This window comes from Stegodyphus dumicola, chromosome 2, assembly GCF_044657685.1.
Source record: "Stegodyphus dumicola isolate Sdum_Otavi_A_Nest chromosome 2, ASM4465768v1".
In the NCBI taxonomy this organism is placed as follows: domain Eukaryota; kingdom Metazoa; phylum Arthropoda; class Arachnida; order Araneae; family Eresidae; genus Stegodyphus; species Stegodyphus dumicola.
In genome coordinates this window covers 20,672,612-20,696,049 of record NC_140769.1, presented here as the reverse complement: position 1 = coordinate 20,696,049, position 23,438 = coordinate 20,672,612, and the positions used below count along the sequence as shown (strand labels likewise).

General features: G+C 32.5%; 1 protein-coding gene across 6 annotated transcripts in view; it reads left to right on the top strand.

Annotated features, from left to right (window-relative positions):
- The window catches only part of DEF8 (differentially expressed in FDCP 8 homolog), a 146,793-nt gene that overhangs the window by 75,961 nt on the left and 47,394 nt on the right, over nt 1-23,438 (top strand). For all 6 annotated transcript variants that reach the window (XR_015039391.1, XM_085810510.1, XM_085810512.1 and 3 more), the window contains one exon: nt 22,126-22,253. Coding sequence is in view for 5 of the 6 variants with exons in the window: in XM_085810510.1 (XP_085666636.1) it covers nt 22,126-22,253 (128 nt within the window). In the remaining variant the exon portion in view is untranslated. The remainder of the gene's footprint in view (nt 1-22,125; nt 22,254-23,438) is intronic.

Genomic DNA, 23,438 nt, shown 5'->3' with positions numbered 1-23,438 from the left:
AGTGTAATTACTAAGCTGTATATAATGTAAAAAGCTAATTGTCTTCAGACTTATGCTGTTACTTTGCTGTTACTAAAAAATTGGGCCTATTTCATAATCTTTATTCTGTCAAATAGCTCTTTGACAGTGAGAATTCCTTTTTTCCTTTCTTAAATTCTTAATCGCTTCGACACGACAATTAGCCAGAAATTAATTAATTTCTATTCACTAGTATCTTCAGAAAAATTTTAACAAACAGTTTCACTCAAATAAGAACTCCACAGAATACATCCCTCAAGAATTCCGAGTCCCACCCACTACCATAAATTACTTCACCCAAGTCTTACCGACTGATATTATTCAAAGCCCCCACTGCCGCTAGGAATTTTTCGGAAACAATACACTTCTGAGTCAGACGCGAAGAGAACACTTTGCGCACTCCCCACTAGAAAGAACGCAAGTTAATTAATACTTTTTCTGGCCTTTATATCTTCATGTACATTCACTTTTCTTATTATATTTTTTATTTTTATATTATTTTTATATTATTTTTGATTTGTTTTTACAAAGTTTGCATTATTTATCTTATATTTTGTAATTTTCTAATGTTTATTTTAACTACTTTGAATTCTATTTCATAATGACAATTTCCAGTGTTTAATTTTTACAAATAATATTGAACCCAAATGCATAAATACGAGGGTGTCGAGGGACGATTACTCGAGCATTTTTGAAATTTACTGCAGAAATTGCTTTTCACTCAAAATTGAATTGGCTAAAATGCTTAATAGGAATAAGTTCTTTGAATATCAGCATTGGTTCATAATCCCTTCTATTCACGGAAATATTTGGCCTGATTTGAATTGCCGGTTTGGCTTAGCCTTATTGCTTGAGTAATGACGAAACACCTTCGTATTTATTTTTTAACCCTTTGCGGCATGGTGGGTCAATATATGTCCCACCTAATTAATATTTATTTTCTCAGTTAGCAATTTCCGCTAGAAATTTTCTAATCTTTTAAAAATAATCTATTTTAGTTATAATTTTTCTCAGTAGATGTTATTACTATACCAGGGCTTAAGTTTATAAGCAAAAAATATTCAAAATAGGATCACAAGAGTGATATCCATGTATCTCGCATTATTCAATATTTTAAAAATTTTGGTATACAATTTATGATATGTATGATTCTTTTTAATATTCAAAGGTATTTTATTTTCAAAAATCTTAATTGGATTCAATATTTTATAACATTAATTTTGCAGTTGAAATAAGTGGGTTAAAATTTGTCCCACCACACACTTGAATTTTCGCTCAATAGATGGCAGCACTTACGATTATTTTTTCTTTTCTTTTTTGCATCTACTTTTTTCGTGATTGCGCGTGCTTTTACATCCGTTGTATGCTCTGATGTGCTAAAATGTCTAGAAAAAAATTAACAACTCAGGAAGCTTTGGATCCTTTTGCTGAATTGCCATCCGATTGCGACTCAAATGCTTCAGATGTCAGTTCTGATTCAGATGAAATTGAAATCCAGGAGAGAATAACTGAGGTTGAAGTTATTGCTGAAGAAGAAATGGAAGTAGTTATAATTTGTTTCGCTTTTTAAAGACACAGACCCATCTATGCGTGTGGCACTGTAAATATGGATCGGAAGTATCTACCCAAAAATTTAGAAGACAAATTTATGTCAAGAGAATATATAGACTTTTCAGTTAGCGATGATTCAATTTATCGCATAAAATGGAAGGATAAAAGATCCGTTTCTATCCTGTCTTGCTTGGAAAAGGCAACTGAAATGAAAGAAATTAATAGAAAAGAACAAGATGGAAAGACAAAAAAAAAGTACTGTGCCCAAACAGCATTATTTCACACAATAAGAATATGGGATATGTCGACTGATTGATCAACTGAAAGGACTATACGAAATAGACCGCAAAAGCAAGAAATGGTGGCACATGATTTTTTTTTACTTTTTAGATGCGAGTATAGTAAACACATTTATTCAAGTTTGTTCGCGAACCTGATCATGATGTAAAAACAATGAAAGATTTTCTTCTCTCAGTTACAGAAGGTCTAATGGCACTTGCAGGCAAGAAAGAGCTGAAAAGAAAACTGAAATCCCCAGTTCAAATAAAAACTAAAAACTCGTTCGTACAACCAGAAAAGAGACTAAAAAATGTAAGTAAAACACCAAAGAGAACGAGCAGGAGAAGATGTGCATATTGCAGCATATCGAAACAAGAACAACGAACATTTTGGATGTGTGAAACATGTGAAGTGCCTCTATGCTTACAAAAGAATAAAACAACATGTTTCTCAAAGTTTCATGAAAAATGACTTTTGTCCAATTTTAATCATATATAAATGTTTTTGAATCAAGTGCCAATTTTAATATTTTATTTAGTATCATATGTACGAGTATCAAATTTTAATCTTAAAATAATATTCAAGAAAATATTTTTTGTTCCTAAAATTTAAAAATATTAAATATATACTATATGCAAAATGTGCATATGCAAAATTTTACAAGTCATGCATATATGCAATAAGTACAAAATGCATTTTAGTGTGTTTATTATGAATATTTTAGAATGCACGCTTTATTTTGTTTATTCATTCCACATATGATTTTTTTTTCCTGCTATACACCAATATGCTATAAGACCTATAAGACATGTGCTAGTTGCATGGTGGGACAAACGGTATCCCACCTTCCACCGTAAAAAATAAAAGCGCAGAATTTTTTTCAAGCCTTAAAGACACTTAAGTAAGTCCATCTGACTTATTCTAAGGCATTTTTTTAAAGATAAAAATATATTTTAAATATGCGTGTCGCAAAGGGTTAATTATTGTTCATTGAACGGGAGTTGGTTTGTTCCCCTTGAAAAGTCAACTAATTTCCGATCAATGACAATGATTACATGCATTTAATTTAATTCTTGCCTTTAATTTATTCCTTTTACAATTGAAATTTTGTTATTCATGATTTAATTCCAGTCCCCGTTAAAACATTTTTAACATTTTACTTTCAAGTTACTTTAAAACATCTTTCAAAATATAACTTACTAGTATGGATTCACTCTTTTAAGATAATCCATAATAGATAATATAATCAATTAATCAATATTATTTAGTAAATAAATTGTTATTATCTTACTTTGCAGCAATTGCACAAGTAGTAGTAACTTGTTTTCACACTAAATGAATTTAAGATCATACAACATTTGATATATATATGTATATCAGGGTCCTTAAGAGTCCTTAGGCTTTTTGGAATTGATTTTTGGTCCTTAAAAGTCCTTAATTTCAACTAAATTTATCAGGAGGTCCTTAACTATAATCATCTGAAATTTATGTCCATTTTTATGACTGCCATTTTGAATGTCAATTAATATTTTTGACAAATATTTTAAATTATTATTTTTTTTTATGGGGAATAGGTTCATGGATTATAATTTTTTTCTATTTCTAATATAAATTGTGGGATAATCAAATTTCTGAGCAAGAAACCAAACATAAGCATTTCAGAATTATTTAATTTTTTCGGTACTATTCCGTTTTGAGGACCGTAAATCTATGCGGAAAAGCGGCAAATCTAGCAAACGCTTCCATTTAACAGCGCTGCAAATCTAGCGTACGTGCTGACTTCAGATTGCATAAGTTTATATAGTTCTACATTTCTTAAGACGCCATTGACATACTAGTTTAATTTTTAAATCATTTTTTGATATCCTACAGATTTAACAATTTGGGAATTGCCCGTGACGAAAAGTCTGCAATAGAATTTTGAGTAAAGTGGAGAATCACCCACTGCTTGATGCATTTTTAAGAATTGTACATACTCAGTATCCATGTACACATTGACCTATTTTGACTTAAAAAAAATCCCAGAATTGCACAACAATGACACTGCGCAAACCCTTGACTTTATCTATGCACACATCGACCTATTTTCACTTAAAAAGTAACAGAAAATTGACAAAACTCCAATTGTTTTTACCCTTGTAAAAAGTGGCAAACAAATAAGTGGGCGATTTTGCATTTATATATATATATATCAACTACGAATAGATATCAATTTATATATATATCAACCACGAATTTTTTCATAGAAAAGGCATCATTCATTATAGAAAATTATGTTTGAACAACCAACGAGAAGAAATTATGCTTTAGCGATAACTCGGTAGCGAAATAGCGATGCAGGCATCCACTCAGTTATGTTTAGCAATTTTCATATAAATTATAAAAATGATCTGAAATAGTTATTTGCTGTTATGCTTCCATTCAGTCATGTTTAGCCTTTTTTATATAAATTATAGTAATAAAAAAGTACTATATGAAATTAAAATTTCATCTAAATTAAAGCATCAATTTTAAATACTTATTTGCTATTATACTTTCTTTCTTGCATTAGGGTTACTGCAATTGTTTTTCGCAGCACTGGCATCAACAATAGTTTGGAGATTTTTTTACGGCCCTCAAAACCGAATAGTACCATTTTTTCTAATGAAGAGCTCTTAAACAACCTTTCGCTTTTTGGGAGCGTGAATTTTTTATTAAACAGTTCCAAATTTTGCGACTTGTCAACATTTTGGCGATTTTTAAGATAAGTTTCTATAGAAAATTTTAAACTCAGAAATCTGGGAATTTTTAGATGATATTTTTTTAAAAACATTTATAATATTGATCAATCTTATTAAAATAATGCTAATATAGTGAAATTGTATTGATATTTGAATTTGCTATGTGATAACTACGTTACACTGAGTTACGGGTTTGTTACAAAATTTTACTGAGCCAGCTTATATTAAAATTAAACTGTGTAGTTTTTGACTACAAGTCCACAGTTTTACTTTGAATTTGACTGTTCCTGTTTAATTGGATCACCATAAGCTGTAGTTGATTTTGCTACCATAAGAACATGCTTTTATGTTTTAAGGTCCTTTTAAATATGAGGTTTATCTAACTTTTATTTAACTTTATAGTTATTTTCAGACATAGTGATAATTTGCTTCACGATTTTCATCAGTTTTGAACTATTTAACTTTTATCAGATCAAGTAAAACCTTATAGGTACATAGTCGAGAAATTGACAAGTTAGGAGATAAAATACGTAGAAATTAGTGGGAATATTTGTTTGCATATTGAAACAAATTTCTAATTGTTAGAAAAGATGCTCAAAGAAAAGGAAATCGATACAAATTAGCCAGAACGTATGGAAAGGCTTCAAATTAAAAAGATGCATAAATATTTTTTTTTAATATTGTTGCTACAAAGCATTTGTTTGTAGCTTTTAATGTGTAATTATCTTAATTATTCTAATTATCTTAATGTTTTGTAGCTTTTAATGTGTAATTATCTTATTATCGTTTAAGAATCAATATTATAAATTACATGTATTTTAAACTGTGACATGTTAATAGACTGTGATTTTAATAGTGCTTTCTTAACAAGTATTTTAAAAAAATACATTTAATAGTGGCCATGTAAATCTGTAATGACTAAGGTTATCTAAACTAATTTAATTATTTGTAACTAACTGGTCACCCTTAAAAGTTATCTCTGGATATTAAAGTGAGTTATTGCCTTTCATTAATCTTTACCGTGGTCACAAGATACTGCACAAAAATGTAAAATTTAATGTAAAACTTAATTCTTTGCATCTAGTGAGACTTAGCATAATACAAAACAACTCACCTCTGGTGCTTTAGTGGTTGATTGGAACCTTAAACTATATTAACTGGGTTACAGCCCTAGCAACTCTACACAAAGTTATGACACTAACTGTTTCAGACAGGCAGAGCACAACTAACTATAAAAACCTTGCCAACTGTGCCTACATCAGGCTTTCAGGTTTGTTCTGATCAGCAGGCCTCTCTGTAGGCAAGCAGCAGTGGTGGCAACAGCGAGTCTTCTATAACGAATCATGCTGATTATGATTTTACTTAGCATTTTTAACCTATGCCATTTGACATAAAATCTACCTGCTAGAGCAAGTACATGACAAAATGAAAACATAAAAGAAGTCAACATAAAACTAACTGTTAATAAAACATAAATAAAACGTCACTAATTTTCTTTCAAATATGTCCAAGTATTATTAGTATAAAATATTTAATGCTACTTGATATATTTTATAAAGCTGATTTTATTCTTAAATTTGTTTTATAATTAGGTTTATTAAATTACGTTTAATAATAATGCATTTTACTTGTGGATCTATTTTATTCGTAGGTGGTATCACAAAAGCAAAGTTCAGGTATAACTAATATCTTTAATTAAATTTATTCAGCTCCCATTTCCTGATAGGTTTTTAATTTTTTTCCTTAATGGTTTGTTCTTAATTTCAATGTGCAGAAATATGTACGAACCGTGGTATATGTATATATGTGTGTGTAGTAGTAGTACTTGTCTTAGTGCATAGAGAATGTATGTATTTAAAAGCAGGAGATTTCTTTCTGAAACCTAGTGTACTATATTTGGAATAATTACACACATTTGGAATTTGAAGAAGTATTAAAAATATAAAGTTTAAAACATGTGTTTGGTGACCATCCGTTTTTCACCTGCAGGTGAACTTTTTCAATTTACTGCTGACTTTTTATAAGAGTGCATTACTCTGGGCTGCAGTGCAGAGTAACAGATGCACATAAGCTGTATATGCAAATTAACACACACAGATTTAAGAAAAAAGGAAAAATTTTGAAAGTTGAAATTTTATTTATTGTATGATAAAATGCCAAAATTTATATATCATCAAGGAAAAATTTTTTATATACATTTTTAATTACATCAAGTTCTAGTATTTAATAGTCAGACCATATTCTAGCTAACCCACTGTAATTAATCTTATTCAGAACTTGACTAACATTTAAAAAATATTAATTTCACTTATTTAGTTCACTGAATTAAATAGTATTTATATTTTGATTGTTAAAATGAGGATATGCAAATCTAATTATTTGTGAAGCATCAGTTAATAAATTTTTGATTTCAGTGTCATTAATTAGTTGGTTGAAAAAATTTACCTTTTATTGATAACATTTGCTCACTCAAATTCAATCTTTTGATCTAATTTACCACATCTTGAGACTCTCAAACTCTCTGTGTTACTGAATATGTCTTCTGAACCCTCATTTCTCATTGTTCTTTATATTAGTGATTTACTAATATATCTATTATAAAGAAGTAATTTAAAAATTATTTATGTAACTAATCACTCTGCCAATTTAGAGGCCAAAATTTGCAGTAAATAGCCTGTACTTCTGTAGTTTATTTTATGGAAGTTGTTGTAAATTGCAATGGAATTTGAAAGAAAATTATTATACCTTCGTCTAGTTCTTTGGAGATTACTGTGATCATTCATTTCTGTATCAAATACTGAATCGTTACCTATTAAATTAGACCATTAGTTTGTTCATCAGCTTTTCAATTTTAGTCCAGCTGAGATCCTTCAACTAAGGAGGTATTCCTCCCCATACAGTCAAAAGTCGTTATTCCAGACACCCATAATCCGGAATGATTTATCAGATGATTCTTTTATCAGAGGAAATTTACATGTCCCAACCTCAAGGTTTTGTAGAGCGAGATAAAGAAACTTTTGTGTGTCGTTTAGATAGAGCCTTGTATGGTTTGCATCAGAGTGGGCGATTATGGTACTACGAGTTGGATAGAACACTATGTAACCTAGGGTTTATCAAGTTTGAGTGGTGTAATTGTGTCTATCATTTTAAAGATTTTGTCATTCTGTTGGTTTATGTTGATGATATAGTTGTGTTTGGAAAAAGTGAAGTTCAGGCCAAAAGGATATTAAAAGTCCTGAATTCACATTTTGATTTGAAAATTTTAGGTAAAACAAGAAAGCTTTTGGGTGTGGAATTTGAATATGAGAACAATAGTGTTTTAATTCATCAGCAATTATATATAGAAGACATAGTTGATCGATTCAAGTCTTTTAAAATACAAATTACTTCCCTTCCAATAGTTAAAGGTGTGAAATACTCAAAGTCTCAAAGTCCCAGTACACAAGAAGAAACGACTGAAATGATGAATTATCCTTATAGAAATATTTTGGGATGTCTCTCATTTCTTTTCAATCGTACTCGTCCGGATATAGCTTATGCTGTTAATATATTTTCTCAGTTCCAAAGCAATCCTGGTAAGTTTCACTGGGAAGGATTACTTAAACTTTTAGGATATGTTTCCAATACCAGACAGCACAAACTTAAACTGGTATGCAAGGAACTGAAGCTCAATATATATTCAGATTCAGATTTTGCTTCAAGCAGGGATGATATGGTGTCTATTGGTGGACAAATAGCTTTATTGGGAGAACCACCTGTATCTTGGCGTACATTTAAAGAAAGGGGAGTGAGTTTGTCTACTATGGAGGCTGAATTTATCTCCATGACTGAATCAGCAAAAGAATTAGTTTGGTTTAAAAATATTTTGGATGAATGTATTCAGTTTAAAATTGCAAGTAACTATGTTTCAAAACCAATATTGTTTGCTGATAACATGGTTGCTATATGTTTTACAAAATCACCCATTGAAAACTCAAGGACAAAATGTATAGATGTAAAACTATTTTTCATTCGTGATCTATTGAACAGGGAAATTTTTGATTTAAAATATGTTCCAAGTAAAGATAATCTGGTTGATCCCATGACAAAACCGCTGACTAAGCATAATCTGATAAGATTTTGTGGAACAATTTTCTTATGAAATTTGTTTTTGTGTGTATTTAAATTAAGAGTTTTATTTAGTTGAAGATAATATGCTATAAGTCATATTATGATGAATATTATGTAAATGTAAAACTGTATAGTGTAGAATGCTGTATGATTGACCAGAGCCCTGGGTAAAAGTATTGAGTGTATGATCATACATATGTCTTTGTATTGTTTTGTAACATGTTGGACTTTCTTGTTATGGTTAAAATTTTGAATAATGGGATAAGATGTTCCCAAAGGAAAATTTTTCTTAAAAATTTCTGAATTGAATGAAATTGTGATATTTATTTATTCTTGTTTTGAATTTTGTAAAGATACTGGCGTTCAGTTTTATTTCAGGTCGGAGATGATGATGTGGGGGGCATTTGTTGGAAAATATGACTTATTGTAAACCTTTTACTGCATCATCTCTCCTCCTTGAAATGTTTATTATGCTTAGTTCTTATTTTAATGTAATATAGTAGTTACTTCTACTTCTTTTTCTTAATGCCACTGTTTGCGTTGAGAACGGACTGTTTCAACCTAATTAAGATGCAAAAACGAAACGTGATGTTACGTCATCTGGAAAGCCGAATCGTGCCGATGGCTGATTGGTTGCCGTGAGATGTCGTCATGCCTATTTCTGGTATAAGTATCTCGCATCGCTCTGGCTCAGCCCTTGACATTCGCATCATGGACGCCACGAGCGACAGACGTGCGAGCTCAGAGCTCTGCAATGCGAAAACGGATACCACGAATACGGCGCCGCCAGCAGGCAATCACTCGACTTCGCAACCTTTGCAAGTACTTACAGATATGGACACTACGAACTCAACTCCTCCTGCTTCTCCTTCAGCCCAAGAACTCTCAAAAAGTGCACTTCAAATATACGCTCTAAAGACCCGGCACACTGATCTTCTATTTGACATCCAGCGTCTACAAAGATCTGAAACTCCCAACAAGGACCTGATGTTGAAACAACTACAGGATGAGGGTGAGAAAATTTTATTTTCCTTACACACACTGTGCACCCGCCTCAACATTAACCTCTTCACTCTACCAGCTACAGAAGATGAATTTATTAAGGAATTTCAAAAGACCACCAAAACCTCTGAACCTGAAAACAATAATCCAAAATCTACCTCACCCTCATCCTCAGACCCACCCAAAGAAACTTCTCAGACTGATACCAAAAAAAGATCCAGGCCAGTCGACAGTGACGGCTTTGCAATCCCCCCTAAACATTTGATTGCAAAGAAACCACCCAACACCAAAGAAAACTCTAACAACATTACAATTACAAACTCTTACACTAACATTCAAAACGTCACAGAAACCACAGAAAACTTAACGCAGCAGCCGGCTGAAACTACAACACCTAAAACTCAGACACCACCACCCATCTTCATTAAACCGCGTGCTGATTGGTTCTTTTTACTGAATCAGCTACGCAGACACGCACCGACTGTCCAATCCAAACAAGACATCGAATTTCTACGCCTCACCACCACTAACGAAACAGATTATCGGACAGTCGTTAGATTTCTCACCGAAAACAACATTCAATTTAAGTCTCACACACTAAAATCTGACAGACCACTCAAAGTGGTCATTAGGGGATTACCCTCCAACACACCGATCAACGTTGTGCAGACTGCGGTCGAAGTACTTGGTTTTAAGATCCATAAGATATTGCAGCTGAAAAAATTCAAGACAAAAATGCCTATGCCACTCTTCTATCTACAGATACATAACAGCCTCAAAGCTTCAGAAATATATTCAGTCACCGAACTCCTTGGCACAGAAGTGGTGATGGAACACTTCAAAGGGCAGAAAGGTCCCTCACAATGCTGGCGTTGCCAGGGATTCTTTCATTCTTCGGAGGTCTGTACGTTACCCCAACGATGTGTCAGATGCGCTGGTCCGCATCAGGCGAAGGAATGCACCAAGCCCTTCGAAGAACCCAACAAATGTGCCAACTGTTCCGGGAGCCACGCAGCAAACTGGAGATCCTGTCCAAGATTCCCTGGATCCAAAAATCGTCAACCACCAAAGCCAAGTACAAAACCCAGTCAGACCGTTGGCAACACGAACAAATTTAATATACAACACAATTCATTTCCAACACTGCCGGCTGCACACACTCCCAGTGCAAATAATACTCGTCCTGGAGTATCCTACTCTGCTGCCCTTACGGGTATGCAACAGACTGCACCCCCACTTAATCCAAATTTATCGGTCCCCACTGGAGTAAATTCGAATCTAAATTGCACCGAAATCCTTTTGGCTATAATCCAAATTTCTAACCAGCCTGGTATTGACCAGAGCAAATTACTTTTGGCATTCAAAAACGCCTTACCGCAGCTCAGAGTGGCTCCATCTGGTGCTGACGCGGCCTACTACATCTTTGAGAGCTATGTCACTCTCCAATTCTCTGATTCCCACATCCATTAAAATTCAATACTTTGAAAGGGTTGAAAAATCTTAAACTATGCACCTGGAATGCAAATGGCATTCTTTCCAAATTTCATGAGTTTAGAGACTATGTAGAAGAGAAGGATTTTGATATCATTTTTGTCCAAGAGACCAAACTCCAGCCAGGGAGAGCTCCCAAGCTTGTAAATTATGCACTTTATAAAAATGACAGACAAGCTTCGAACACACGTGATGTTTATCATGGTGGCACTTGTATCTACATAAAAAATTCGATCCCGCATCGCAGAATTGACACTCCAAATATGAGCAAACTTGAAGCAACAATTATTGAAATTTTTATTCAAAATTCACCATCCCTAGTCATGATCTCTGCCTATCTTCCACCAGGTGGAAATTTTCCTGTGGTCGATTTTAATAAACTGCTCAATTTTTCAAATAATCTTATCATAGCTGGTGATTTAAATTGTCACCACCAGCATTGGCGTTGCCATAGATCAAACCCTGCTGGTCGTGGCCTCCTAAAATGGGCTCAGTGCGCCCAAATTAAAATCATTGCGCCGGACTCCCCCACTAGATATGGTTCACGGGGTGCCCCCTCTTTTATTGATTTGGCACTCTTTAGAAACATCCCTTTTGGATATCAAGTGACTGTTGAAAATTGTTTATCATCAGATCACAACCCTGTAACCATCGACCTTAGCTGTACTATTTTTACTCAAAATTTTCCGGCACTCGTCTCTACAAATTGGGACAATTTTCGATTTAAATTAAATTCTAAAAGCATACCCTCCCTCGAAATTAAATCCAGCCATGATATTGACAAAGCAGTAGATCAATTAACGAACACCCTAACTGATACTTATAAGGAAGTATCAAAACCCACCCTCAGACCCAATTTTCGTAAAATACCTCAAGAAATTAAACTCAAAATTAAAGAAAAGAATAAAGTACGGAGACTTTGGCAAAGAAATAGAAATCCTGGCTTAAAAATCCAACTACGTACTCTCCAAAATGAGATCAAGGCATCATGTGACCAATTCTTCCAATCACAATACACGAATTACATTCAGTCCTTAACGACCAATGATAACAGTCTTTGGCGCGCATCAGCCCGCCTACGCAAACACAAATCTAACATTCCGTCCTTAGCTACGGACGCAGCGGTGGCTCACACAGACGCTGAGAAATCCGAATTAATTGCGGATTGTCTTCAAACTCAATTTACACCACATAATGAAGGAATTTTTGCGAACAGTGCAAATTCTTTCCCACAAGATGTTGAACGTTTCCTCTCCTCGCCTTTCGCGAGAGAAATACACTATACATCCATGAGCGATGTAAGTGAATACATTACCAAGCTCAAACCCAAAAAAGCCCCTGGTATGGACGCTATTTCTAATCGTATGATTAAAAATTTACCCACCAACTATCTATTTTTCTTAGTAATGCTTATAAATTTTATGATACAGCATTGCTATTTTCCTCAAAGCTGGAAACAAGCACTTATTGTGCCTATTCCAAAACCAGGCCAAAGCCTTTCTAACCCTCAAAATTATCGACCTATCAGCCTCCTATCCTCGTTATCTAAGATATACGAGTTTGTGTTACTTAAACGCCTGAATGATTTTCTCCGAAATCACAACGTTCTGATTGATGAACAATTTGGATTTCGAGCAAAACACTGCACCACGCACCAGCTGCTGAGGACAGTGGAGTTCATTCACGAAGGGTTTCGTAACAAAATGCTTACTGGCGCTTTATTTCTTGACATAGCCAAAGCATTTGATAGGACTTGGCATATAGGAATTATTATCAAGCTCATACGACTTGACGTTTCAGCCCATTTAATTCATATAATTAATTCGTACCTCACTAATAGATCTTTTTCTGTACGAGTTAATTCTTTCATTTCGGCACCCCGTCCCATACTCAGCGGCGTCCCCCAAGGGTCACTTTTAGGCCCAATTTTGTTCAACATTTTTATAAATGACATACCAAAATCACCTAGTATCACTCTTGCACTTTATGCAGATGATACGGCCATCCTAGCTCAACACAAACGCCTCGAAAACTTGGCTCATCACTTGGAAAATCAAAATTAATGTTGCAAAATGTGCTGCTATGATATTCAAACGTAGCCCCCTCCCGTACCCTTCCATTAATTTAAAGTTTTTCGACGACTATGTTCCCTGGTCAAACTCTTACAAGTACCTTCGAGTTGTACTTGATTCTAAATTAACCTGGCGCCTTCACATTGAAAGTGTTCTCAATAAAGCGAAAGGTGCTAGAGCCCAACTTTACCCATTTTTAGCTCGGAAGAGCCAACTGTCAATTAAAAACAAAATTCTTCTCTATACATCAATTATAAGACCTGTCTTCATGTATGCATGTACAATCTGGGGTACTGCTGCAAAAACTCATGTCAAAAAACTTCAATCATTTCAAAGTAAGACCCTACGTATGGCCCTGAATGCAGCCTGGTACGTCCGTACAGATGTGATTCATTCGGACCTAAATATTAAACCTGTAGATTACCATATTAAAAAGCTTAGTCAAAATTTATTCCTCAAAATTGAACAGATTGATAACCGAGCACTTCAGCGGATTCCAGCGTACGATCCTACTATTCGCAGCTCACAGAAGAGACCGAGAGCCGTGATTGGCCGAGAGTTCGGCATCTACCCTCCACCCAAAAGGGCAAGACACGCCCTCTCAACATCAGTTCCAGCTCCCGCGCCATGAAGGAAGGACGTCTCTTCAGCGAGCTGCCATATAATTGCTTATTACATCTTCTGCTACCACTATCAAGATCTTCAAGCCAAGTTATCAATCTGTTTACTTAAGAATCACATCTCCCGCAGATTTCAAATCTGCCTAGGAATATTTTCAACGCGATCTCAATAATTATTTGCACTCCCTAACACAAGCCACATGCCAATGAGCCTATTAATCGTAAACTCTTTCCTATCCACTTTTTGCTTTAGTGTTTGTACTGTGTATAAAAAATTATAAAAAACCAAAAAAAGTATAAAATATAAAATACAAAAAAAAAAAAAAAATTTTTTTAAAACCTAAAAACTTATAAAAAGATTATGATACTTAAGTTTTTATTTTCTTATCTCTATCCCTAAACTTTCTTGAGCCTGTGGCTCCCTCTAGTGTGCATCAAGTAAATCACTTATGCCAAATTTTTCCTATTTCTGCTCGCTTTTAGTAATTATGATGTGGAGGTAGATGGTTTTGAACCATAGGAACTCCGAAATTGTTAAATCATTGGCATTGGCTCAGCCCTTCTAGTTCCTGCTTTCCTGGCACTTGGGTGTGCGGTTTCCAGCCCCTTCAGAAGGATGCGTGCAGTCCGGTGAATAAAGTTCCTTGGTTCCTATCCACAGGATGACTGTTCCTGAATAAAGTTCCTTGGTTCCTGTCCATAAGATGATTGTTCCATAATAAGTTCCTGGGTTCCAGAGGCTACCATATGAGTGACTGCCGTGGGCAGCATCCATGTTCTTCAATGAAGGCGGCATTTAAAATACGTGAGCGGCGATTCCTCGTGTTCAACTGATGCAAACGGAGTTAGGCCGGTTTTGAGTGCTTTCAAGAACTTGATTTAAATTTCAGGTGTTTTCTCGACCGTTTATCATGGACTTTTTGAATGTGTAGCCAACTTCATTTTTAGGCCGCATAATTACTGTTTAGGAAATTTTTGTTTGTATTGAATGCCAGTGTTTTTGGAGATCAGGTAAAAATATTATTTGATGAATGATGGTTATATTATATTTTTTTCTAAAACTCTGATATTGTTTAAATTTATTTTTTGTGTTTTTATTCTTTTTTATATTGTTAATAAATTGGTTAAGTTTGAAACCTCTTTATTGTCTTCAATGTCTGCACAACATATTATCTCGGGGAGCTTTTATTGCTACTACTGCTAAATGTTTAATTTTATAAACTTTAAACTTTGCTTTAGCATCAAAAGCAAAAGTATGTTTCAATGTCCATCAAACAAAAAGTGGAATTCCTGCAAAAAATAGATAAAGGCATATCCTTCATTTCTTTCACCATTCCGAAATCTTTTTATCAATTTCACGCTGCTCTGCGACAAGGGGGGGGACGCGGCATGCAATGAACTGGAAGTTGATCTGTCAGCACTGTCCTTATCTTCAGGGTAGATGTTTTTATTTTATTCAGCTTATAATTCATTACTAAATGTAGTATTTCATCTCGATGTATTCAGTTTTTGATATGATTTAAATCAAATTCCTTGTCATTATAAATATCATGAGTACACATCAAATAGTTTTCTGGTTGCAATTTTCTAATTTCGACTATGCCTAATGTATGCTTTACGCATGTGCGTGTTGAAAGAAATGTTTAATAAAGTAAACAAATAAATATTAAGCTCTTTTTTTTTTTTTTGTAAATTTTGATACCCCTTATATCATAATTGCTCTTTATTTTATAAATTATGGTTTCATATTTTTAATTTTATAATTTCTGCATGCCATCTTACCAGATTTAAACTGATGATCTATAGTCCGGAAAAATCGATAATGTGAAATCGCCGAAGTCCCGACGACTCTGCATTAAAGACTTTTGACTGTATAATAATTTTACATTATTACGAAAATTAAGGAAAATAACTTGAGTATCTGAGTAAATTTGAAAACTTAGGTGAATCGGGGGGAGGAGTCAAAATAGTTGAAGGTAGCCAGAGGTTAAATTGTGCCGTAGTATGGTTCCATCACTTTAGTTTTCTAGATAAATTGTGATTTTACCCAAAGTACACTGAAGCCCTGACTGGACTGAGTGAGTTCTAGCACCTCTTTTGTGAAGCTGAATCACAGTTTTAGTTGGAAATTATTTTGATCTTGTAAAATTTTATTGTTTAAAATTTGATTCTGACTTCTGAATGCATGCTTGTCTTTTTCTAGGAAACAAACCCTTGGACAGAAGTTGAGACATTTAAGGAAAGTAAAACCCCAACCAATATGGCAAAATATTATTTTGTAAGAAGTGCAATAAATTTAGGATGTAACATTTACAAGGGGTTGTATCTAATTCTTAACTAGTTCAAGTGCAGCTCCTATCCTTCAAGTATTATTTGAAAGCTAATTGAGAGATATTGCCGAACAATGTTATGAGTTACTTGGCTGTGAAATTAACACTGACATTTAAAAGTGTCATATCTATGATAACTAATTTAATTTCTAATAATTAAGAGAGGCTACTAAGTCATATATTAACAACTAACAGTTACTCAAATTCTTAACATACCAACCAAGTGTACCTTGAAATTCTGGTCTTTCACAGGGCAGCCAGTATTTATAAAGTGACAAACTAGATGAGCAAGCAGCCAGCATAAATCCAAACTTGCATATGGTTTCAGAATCTTCCTCAACTTTATACTGAACTTCTTGCTACTCAAATTTGTATAATCTCTGAAATGAGTGAACATGGACGAAATGAGGCAACGGGATAGATGTAAATTAAAATCAAATGAGTGAAAGTTATATATAATGTCATAATGAGATGTTATTTGAGAATGCATACATTTTTGTTCCTGAAAGTACTAGAAATGAACTGCCTGGTTGTCCCTCATATCTCTTTTTTTGGTATCATCAATTTCAGTTAACCTTGATTTGTAGTAAAAAGAGAATGGGGAATTGTTGTTTATGTTTTTAAATGTGTTCTAAGTTGCTTCGGTTTTAACACAATAAAATACTAGGATAAATGACTCAAACACATCTGATGCTATAGGTTTTGCCACATAAAAGAGCACTTGCAGACTTTTCAAAACAGTGTAAGCAAATGACAACAAAATATGTAAGTGGTTCTTGTACAGAACCTTTGGCATAAATTCTTTTCCCTGTCATATTTTGCTGGGCTGCCAGAATTATGTCGATAGAGAATCATGGTTAGAAAGTTTTGGATTCTGTCTTCGTTTTCATACTAACACTACTGTGTTAAAATTTCCTTCAATTCCCCTATATTGTTCTTTCTGTTCTTTGTAGTGACAGGTCAGTTGTTTTACATTTTTCATTAGTGCTCTAGAGAAAGAATGATCTATATTTCTGTTATTTCTCAAAAGAACACATTATACTGTATATACAGGGCTTAAATTCAGCTATTTCTTAGCTTTTGCGTAAAATTTTGATTCATCCTGAGTCCTATGTAAAATGAGATTCAGTTTTTATTTTATTAGTTAATTATTTATCTTTAGCTGAATTTGTTAAACTTTTATTTATCTCATTGCATTTTACTGAATTTTAATTATTAATTATTTTATATATTTATTTTTGTTTGTCTTACTTGAATGTCTTCAATGGGGCCTATGCGCTTCTAATGTTAGAAATCAAGCCTTGAATGTAGTTGTTACCAAGAGGAAGAAGAAAAATAAGTTACAACAGCGAAGGATGAAATTGTGAAATATCTTTTCAAATTGAATAATTGCTCTTGACTAACTTTCCAGCACACGCGTATGCACAAAATTTATGACAAGTTCAGTTTTTAATGCACATGTTTCGCATATCAAAGCTGAGATGTCTGAATGTCATTTCTATTCCTCCTTTCTACCCTTCCCCACATCATGGAATGTGCCAACAGGAAGTCACTTGACTTTTTTTTTTAACTGGGCATTTGTGCTAATGTGGCACGTCGTCGTGGGTGAAAATTCGGAAAATATTTTTTTCTCAAATATTTTCTAATTTTGTTATTAATAATTGCCATGTATTATTTTAATCTGAACATTTGGCTCTGTAAATTTTATATCAGTTTTCATGGCAAAAAAATATATACAACCAGCTGATTTTGCTCACATTCTTTAAGAATTATCTGATGAAGAAAAGGAAGACAAGATAAAACATTATAATATTTACTCCTTTTTTAAATGTATTTTATCATACAAAAATCGAGAGGAGAAAATTATGCAAATAATTTTTGAAGAATACAACTACATTCAGAGTTCGTACAGTCCTTAAGAGTCCTTAAAAGTCCTTAGATTTTTTGGAATCGATTTTTGGTCCTTAAAAGTCCTTAATTTTGATCAAATTCAACAGAAGGTCCTTAATTTTAATCATCTAAAATTTCTGTTTGTTTTTATGACTGTCATTTTGAGTGTGAATTAGCATTTTGAAGAATATTTTTGGCGATTTACAGCCGTATATATGGTAATCTTTTAAATAGGTTCATGAGTTGTAATTTGTTTCTATTTTTAATATAAATGATGGGATACTCGAGTTTCTAAGCAAGAAGTGAAACATAAGCATTTCGAAATTAATTTTTTCTAGTAAAGAGCTCTTAAACAACTTTTTGCTTTTGATGATGTGAATTCTTTTATTAAACGATTCTAAATTTGACGACTTTTCAACATTTTGGCGATTTTAAGATTAGTTTCTATAGAAACTTTTTAATTCCAAAATCTGAGAATTTTTCAACGATTTTTTTTAAAACATCGTAACATTGATAAATTTTATTAAAATAATGCTAGTATATTGAAATTATATTAAAAAACATTAAAATAAAACATTTTTATTTTTTGCTGTCATGTTATAAAGTTTCATTTTGGCAACTTATACAATATTTTAAATCTGAAAAATAAACAAGGTATAATGCTATAAAGCACAATTTATGAAACAGCTGTTAGCAAAAGCAAAATTAGCTGTGTAATTAATTAAAAATGTCTTGTTTTTAATTTTTTCATAGTAAGAGTTTTTCCCATGTAATTGTCTCAGAATATTCAAAATTCTCAGAATGTGCATCAGTTTTCTCTATAAAATTAATTTTATACTTTTTCCCTCCTACTTTTTTACAAAATATTTCTGGCTTTTTTTTCTGTTACAGAAATGGTAGGGATAATTTTTCTTTAGGATTTTAGACATTGCAGCTTGGAATGTTTAGAAGGATTTGAAGGCAAGATTTATAGACCTAGATTCTAGAAGATTCGAGAAATATGTGACAAAATGAAAAATGTCTCCATGGTATCAACACGTAGTGGATGTATTTTACAGAAAGTTTGCAATGAATTTCTTAATTTTGGGAGAACATCTGGAAGAACAATGTATTTTACAGAAAGTTTGCAATGAATTTCTTAATTTTGGGAGAACATCTGGAAGAACAATGAAAACATAATATTTGAATGTATTACTTCTGATACTAGAATCTTAACATAATCTTCTCTTTATTTTCTCTGCTTTTCATTAGACAGAAGCATGAAAAATATCAAAAATGCTTCTGATCTTATCACATGGGCAGGCATTATAGAAAGGGATTTTTTTATTAATAAAGAAATTGAAAACTTACAGTTTAAAAGATTCATCTAATATTTATTAATGCATCATACACATAGCTAGCAATAGACATTTTCCCACCTGATGCAATCTTTTAGGATCTTGACCTTTAATTAGATCATATTCTGTGTAACATTTGTGTCAGCTGTTGTGGGGAGGAGCGAAAGGATAATTCAAACACCTCGGATACCATGTGATATAAACATTCATGTTTGTGATATCACTTCAAATCCTTTTGTAATTTTCTTTTAGCCCAAAAGGCGTTAGCCCAGAAGAGCTATTAGTTTCATTTTGGCATTTTGTGTTGAAACCTTTAAATGTCGGTACACTTTTCTAATTCTTGCCCTACGTTATATTTAAATTAATTAAATAATGAAGAATCTGCATAAATGTATGTATGTTTCTTTCATTTACCTTTCATTGTGATAAAACAATACCTACAACCATCAAATTTTGAATAACGTAATATTCCATGGAATATAAGCATATGGAGTGTACGAGGCTGTATATCGGAAATTCTAAAAATATACTCATTTTAAGTTATTTTGCGATATTGCTGTTGCATTGAATTTTATGGTTTAAGTTAAGAACATTTAATAAATAAAGGTAATGCACAAAAGGTTTACAAAAAGTCTCTTTGAGTGTAATGTAAAATCTGAATATTTTTTTTTTTTTTTTTTTTCCCTACCATGTAGGGTCTTTTATTGTTACTATTGTGGGGTTCTATTACGCTTTGCATTGCTTTTATCGCTTATATTTCATGTACTTCCCTTTTTATTTAGGAATACCTTGACTTCAGTTTATTATGGTGAGTTAACATTATTTATCAGACGAAGGATATACGTGCTTGGCAAATGAAGTAGTTAGTGATATGAATGAGTGATAATTCATTTTCTAAAGAGTTAAGGAGCAATATTTCTACTGAGCTCACTGAGTGTTTGCCGTCCAGTTTAAATGAAAGGTTTTTTTGTTACTTCTTCTTCTAAATTGTCTGCCTTGTATTTTTTTATTAATTTAAAAGTTTATTAATGTAGTTTAGCAATTAAAACTTCGGAATAATTTCAATATTGCTTCTGGAAATTATTTTTTAAAGTAAACATTTTTTTAAAAATATATTTTCATGTAAAAAAAAGGAAAAAGATTATTAAATGCTAATTTTAACATGTATGATAGCTTAAATAATAATCTAAAGTAGTACCAAAATTATGACATTATGACAAATTTTGACGTAAACTTTTTCTTTTCCTTAGATGTAGGCTTAGCAGTGCAGAACTCCCATCCTATAAGACAATTCCTTTTGACTTCCATGTGTCCGGAAGGAATGTCTTAAACAAAGGCATGCTATCTTGAAAGGGCTAAATCTTTAATTCTATTGCACAGTTTTCTTATGTTATGTAGCAACATAACTTTACCCTGTACAGTTTGGCAACATATATTAGTTGCATCATTTATGTTATATTCTAGGATGAGTATCTGTAGTGTGTGTCACCAGTAATGAATTGTTATTGTATTTCACTTTAAGCTGTAACAGATATATATAATCAAGAAATTTGACACTCTCTAATATCAATGCTTCATCAGTCAGAGCCCAGGCACCCAAAATCTAAGAACCAATCAATTCAGTGTAAGATCTCTAGATTTTTATGTTTTTAGTAAAACTGTGCAATTCTGCAAACACCCATTCTTTATAAGAGTTTCTGAGGTAGCTGAATGGTTTATTTTCTGATGCATCTAGTGTTTGCAGAAATAACATAAGCCCTCCAGGAATGATGATAGGAATGATGTTTGTTCTGTTCATTTGTTCTATTGCATCCTGCATGCGAGGTCCACAGAAGCTATCTAGTACTAACATTGCCATCTGAAGAGCACCTGGCTGGGGGGGGGACCACTCTTTCTATTAAGTCAGATCAAATCTGGACTATCTCATGTAGCCTAATTGTGATATCATTTATTTTGGCAATGTCATCCATTTAAAAATTGTGAATGTGACAAATTTTTTTACCATTAATAGTAACTGCTTATATGCAGTGAACATTCGTAGTTCCCGTTAATGTCTTCTAATACTGAAAATGCCCTCTTTTGATTAATTGAAGTGTTACTAGTTCAAACTAAGTCTAACACCAAACTGTCTCTTATCAAGTTTGACACCATTAATTTCAATAAATTTAAAAGTTTTGATTTAAATTTTGAAATGTAGCTACAATTACATTTTTTCACCTTAGTTCTGAAATGCTGCAGTTAACTGTGCTGTTAGGTTTTCTGCTGTAGCTCAAAAGAAACTTATTTGAACTGCAGATGTTTTATTTTAAATAAAGTCTGTTGGGGAGCATTCACACAATGGTCTAACCATTATTAGTGTCACAATTATTATAATCCTAAGGTACTGCTTTATTCACCCTTGTGGAACAGCCTTAAACCATAGTCACTTATTTAAGGTAAAGTTGCACATGCATGAATATGCAGCTGATTCAGTTTACCAGTAAAGGTCAATATGTTAGCTTTGTCATGCTAACATATTGACAACATTAATGACAACCAATAGACAGTATTTTGAAAAATTCTTTGGTGTGTGTGTTATCCTGTAAAAGAAAATATTTCACTTTTTATTCAATGGACAAATAAGTTAAAATTGTTTTAACATATTCATAATTAAATTTCAGATGCTTTTTGTTATCTGTGCCATTAACAGTGTAATTTTATTGCAGAAAATGATTTATGTTTGCCAAGGCTGTGTGATTATAATGGTCTTTTTTATTGTTCTCGATGCCATTGGAACAGTCTCATTGTCATTCCAGCCAGGGTAATTCACAACTGGGATTTTACACCTAGAAAGGTAATTGTATTTCCACATGCAATACATTAATAATAAATATATTTTTAACTTAAATATTTAATTTGAATTCATTTATGTTGATTTTAAAATAATAGATTGAATGATTTTCTTAGAAAGCAGGTTTATTTCCGACTTCTCAAATAGTGATCTTTTTAAACTACTATACTCCTTAAAAAAAGATAAGGAGGGAAAATATCTCCCCTCCCGTAAAATTGATGCCTGATATGAATATCTAAAAAGAAAGCAAATAATGACAATAATATATTTGATATAATCTGCATAGAAGCATCATCTACTTCATTTAAGGTTAATTTTATTACCATACAAGCAGCTTCGCTGCCAGCCTTCGTCTGGTTCTGAATGTACCGAAAAAAATGGCTGAAGGGAACAAACACCAAACGTTAAATTTAAAAACTGTGCAGAATTTTACTCTGCAGAACAACTTCATAAAAAAAACATTATTACGTATAACAAAATTACAATGAAATAAACAATATCCCTTAATACAAATATTAATTATCCTAATAAATAAATTAACCAGCTTCCCTTTGCAAAATCTTAAGAACTCAAATGGTATAAAGGAGGTTAAGAACTTTGTTTCCTAAAAAAATGACTCAAAACTTTTCAATATCTTAAAAACAGTGAACTGAGCAATAAATAACATAAAAAAAAAAAAAAAAAAAAAAAAAAAAAAAAACGAAAAATTCTGAAAAGCAAAGTATAATTAATGATATTTTATCTTATATTTTCAAGAGAAAAAAATTACAATGAAATAAGCTATATCCCTTAATACAAATATTAATTATCCTAATAAAAAAATTGACCAACTTTTTGAAGAAAAAAAATAATGCAAAACTTTTCAATATTTTACAAACAGTGAAATAAGCAAAAAATAACATGAAAGCAATTAAAAAAACATAAAATTCCGTGCAGAATTTTTCTCTGCAGAACAACTTTATCAAAAAAAAAAAAAAAAAGTATTATATATATATATAAATGACAATGAAATATGCCAATCTCTTAAAAACAATGACATAAGAAATACAATGAAAAATTGTTGCCAAACCCATATTTCTAAAAGAATGAAACTATTCAAAATGATGCGATTTCATCAAAAATCTATCAACAACAGTAAGATAGGAAAATTGTTGCCAAAATCAAATTTTTAAAGATGTGAGATGTGGG